The sequence below is a fragment of the Pygoscelis adeliae genome, unplaced genomic scaffold, assembly GCF_000699105.1.
Source record: "Pygoscelis adeliae isolate BGI_AS28 unplaced genomic scaffold, ASM69910v1 Scaffold216, whole genome shotgun sequence".
NCBI lineage: Eukaryota > Metazoa > Chordata > Aves > Sphenisciformes > Spheniscidae > Pygoscelis > Pygoscelis adeliae.
Window position 1 is genome coordinate 2,904,289 of NW_008825073.1, and position 4,352 is coordinate 2,908,640.

Here is a 4,352-nt window from a genome sequence, read left to right on the forward strand (position 1 = left end):
TAAAGTATCTTATCACCCTTTATTTTCAGGTGCGTCACAACGATATGACAAAATAAAGTATTACAATCAGTTTTATGTAAATAGAAAATTAATATCAACAAGTTCCAAATCTCTGTATAATGAATACAATCAATCAGAAATAAAAAAGTGCATTAAATTAAAAATATTTCTATATTATAAAAACCATGTGACCCAGTTCTTTAAGACATTGGATTTTTCAAAAATCTATAACTTATATAAAAATTACAGTATACATTCTTACTTTTATTATGTTACTGCATTATGAAAGAAACTATATTGAACTTTCATGTCAAGCTTTAAGTGACTATTAATGATACATTTGAGAGGCATTTCAAAGTGTTTCACTATAAATTAATAAAACCATGTCTTGCAATGCAACTTTTCCTGGGTACTTATGTTAATTTTTCATTGTTTAACAGGTTTGCATACCGGGTCTGAAATCTTAAAGAGATCAAGTCAGGCATATATATTTAAAATGAGGACTCCCAAGCATGGCATAATGTAGATTAAAATGAGGACTCCCAAGCATGGCATAATGTAGATTAGATTTGCTTTTTTAAAGCCATTGCATAGCACCTTTACTATAAATTATTAAGACAGAGATGTGGCTACAGTTCCTTGTAGTTATCTGGAACAAGCCATCTGTAGAGTATTAAGTAAAATGCGGAGCTTCAGATGTCTGAACTGAAGACGGCGGGCACCTTTTCAGATTTGACAAAGAAACACTTCACAAAATGGCAGCCAAGTAATAAAGATTCACAGTCACCATTCCAATATTTGTACAAGAGCAGGCTAGTAATCTGATTTGGGCTGCCTTCATTTCAGCAAATACATTCCAAACTTCTCTATAATAACCTGTATCTTTTTTGGTACCTCTAGAAATTTCTCTCATCATGTGTCTTACATGGGTGGGCAAGACAATGACTGATGCTAATAGAAGTGTATATTATCAAAGAACTATTATACTGTATCATATTCCAGGTTTTACTAAAAAATTCCTTCCCACTACTAACAAATCTATTCTCCAGGAGAGAGAAATACCAACGGAGAGATTGATTATGGTCTTTCTGAAAGTAGAGAACACACCCAGACAGGATACAAAACTTGTCATACTTTTTCTGTCCTGTTTTCTTTGACTGCAGATAGGGAAACAATCGTCTTACAGCTATACCTGTTTCAGTGCCAAAACCCAAGCCTCTAATTTTAGTCCCAGCTTTTCAACTGTGTCAGGATATTAAACAAAAACCGTTGATACAAAACGAACAATAAGAAATTACCCTCTCTTGTAGAGAAGAATGAGACAGAGAAATCTCAACTGACCAAAAAACTAAACTAAAAAGTGACAGTAGACGACAAACCCTGTACTGCAATAAACTTGGGCTGGCTCACTCCTCTCGTCCACCAAGAAGAAATGACACAGCAGAGATACCATTTTATGAGCTCTAGAACTGTATTCCTCATACTGTTTATTCATCAAAGCGGGTAGGAGCAATAATTTTAAGTTATGTCCCAGAAAATGTATCTAAGACTTCTGAATGACAGTTTAACTCTGAGGCATAGTTCTATTACAATTTTGCCCTAAGGAGTAATTTGAGACTAAAATACAGCCTAGGCACAGCTTTGTGTATTGTGTCCATTTACAGCATGAACTTCTTGTAAAATCAGGGGTTGTAATAACAAACAGCTTGCATGAAACATTTAATTCTTGACTGCCTAACCACCAAGGAGTCCAATGTACCTTTTGCAGACCAGACACTTTTATTTATCATGAGATTTGAGTGGTAATGCCCTTAAAGTATGGAAAGGACCGGACTAGCTTTTGGCACTGCAGGTAGAGGGCAGTCTTTTAAGGCCCACTCTTGCCTAGAAAGGGTAGACGTGCTTGTTCCTTAACAGCTAGCCAAGGCAGCTTCTCTCCCTGCTCTCAGAAGACTAATTCCTGTGCGTAGTTTCCCACTGTGTACTAAAAAATGTCATCACAGTAAACCCCTACAAATTCCACGCAAACCTGCATCATCTTACCTTTCTTGTTGACTTGTGACAGCGTATCACTCAAAGGACATAAGTTAGAATTTAAATAGAATCTAGGAGTAGAGCAGATGGTTTTTCCTTTATGTTTTTTATCCAGAGTCTGATCAAAGGGCCAGATATGGAGATAGATAATACAATTTCTGCCATCCAGTCTTGCACTTGAAAATGATCATTTCTTCACCATTTTCACTTCCTGCCTTATGTCTTCATCTGTTTCCCTGGAAATGGTATATGAAGCCCAGCCATCTAATTTTTCTACTCCTCTCTCTGTCATGGAACACTAAATGTGTCTTGTCCAGCAGCTCTGTGAAGATTGAGTTAATAGCCTCTGATTGCTGCCTGAATTCTGACAGTTTCCTGGGCCTTAAGAGATGATTAAAGAAACAAAACACATTAAATTCTAAGTCAGCTGTCCCAAGCAGGTTTAATTAATAGAATTCTTCTTTAAACTTCACATTTACTGACTTCACCTTCCGTTGGACTCTGTATAACAAAGTCCAACACTTTGCCTGAAATTTGGATTCCAAAATATCAATACTTATCTGTTTCTCAACCTTCATAAAAGCCTTACTTACTCTTTTGCTGATTCATCATTTGTGCCTTATGCACATTCCATTGTGCAATATCTCCTCAAAACTTCTACTAGTCCTACAGTGACGCTAGGAATACTGCTTGCCTGTACTTCACTACTCATTTGCCTTTGCATTAGCAGCCTTAGAAGAAGGAATCAGGTTGTGAAATCTCTTCTTATGGAGAACAGGAGCAAATATCCCTTCGTAGCCCAGTACTGAGAATACATTCATATGAAGCAGCATTTCTTGTCAGGTTTAAGTCTTCCAACCAAACTGTTTGGATTGTTTGTTCTTCCCCCCCCCAGCTTTACAACAAAGCACATATTTTCATTAATTGAAAGATAACAGAATTCAACAGATCGAAGGACAAACTACCAGCACAGTGTCCTTTTGCAGTTTGTATATTAGAGAAGTGCCACAGTAGACACAGATGAGATTACCTCTAGGCAGAGGGCTGATTATCATTGTGTACTGATAATGAGCTGCACTGTGTTCAAGGAAGACCACCAGATCTATTCCAACGCTTGTAAGAGTGTTTTGAAGAGAAATGGAGGATGAACAGAAGTAAAGTGATATACGCAGTGATAAAAGCAGTCTTTGAAAGTTTCATCCTCGGAAACTTCATCAATTTCTAATTTCATTCTTATGGAAAAAGACAGAATTTCACAGAAATCCTACCAAGATGAATGGGTACTGCATACAAACTTCTGGGAAGAAAAAGTTGTCTGCCTATTACTTCTGCATTTTTAATATTTGTCAGCACTTTAAACCTCAAAACTACAGAGGGTTTCCAACTTCCTAAACATTGCTAATGCATTCTATATAAATTCAAACAGTATCAGTTTCATGGATTAAGCACTTTGCAAACAGTTCTTCAAAGTATTAGAAGTAGGTGAAAACTAATGCATAGGCTATAGAGGACGTTTCAGAGATTAGTTGTGTTTTTTCCCAACTTAAGTGACATTTAAATACACAAGAAGCATGCAGGACAAAAAGTTATTTCCATTCACCTTTGTGAAAAAGAGGCAAACAACAACAAATGAATTTTGCAATTAAAAAAAAGTGACTTTTTTATACAAACATTAAAGATAATGCTATCCGTATGATGTAACAACCAACTTTTTAAGGGTACTCAGACCAGTAAGGAGTTGCACTTCATTCCAGAGCTGAGAGAAAAAAGACAAAGAAGCCTCTGCAAATCCCATCCATCACATTCTTTTAGATCAATGAACATCTGAGCCAAAGCATAGAGATACATTTACATTTTCAAATATTCTTTGTGAAGTGACATTTATTAACAAGCTTGGCACAGAGAAACCTCATTGTGAGAAGACACTGACAAATCTCATTTTCTCAGTGTCTAGCTAATGACGCTGACAATGAGTGAATTCTCACTGCTTGTAAGTAGTGAGAAACAAAATATTCACTAAACAGAATCATATAAGTCAATAATAGAAATTGGGATATAAGAAAATACCTGATTAAATTATACCTCACAGAGCACGTATTGTAAGGATTATTCCTTCCCTTCTTCCCTCCCCCTTATCTGTCATACTTTGCAAAGATTTGTAAGCAGATTTGTCTTAGCTTCTAGTACTGTACATATCCACATCTTCTGGGCTGGACTGACCATGGTCCATAAGTTTTGGATCAGGCTTAAATTTTGGTGTCTTCACTGTTCCTGTTAGAGATATTAAAAAAAATTAATTAAAAAAACATATATATTTG

General features: G+C 36.0%; 1 protein-coding gene across 1 annotated transcript in view; it reads right to left on the bottom strand.

Moving 5' to 3' along the window:
• APOOL (apolipoprotein O-like) overlaps window positions 1–4,352 on the bottom strand; it is a 19,958-nt gene continuing 15,606 nt past the window's right edge. The window contains exons 9-10 of the mRNA XM_009326654.1: window positions 559–4,305; window positions 1–522 (exon numbers count right to left, since the gene is read on the bottom strand). Coding sequence (XP_009324929.1) covers window positions 4,208–4,305 — 98 coding nt within the window. The 3' untranslated portion in view covers window positions 1–522; window positions 559–4,207. The remainder of the gene's footprint in view (window positions 523–558; window positions 4,306–4,352) is intronic.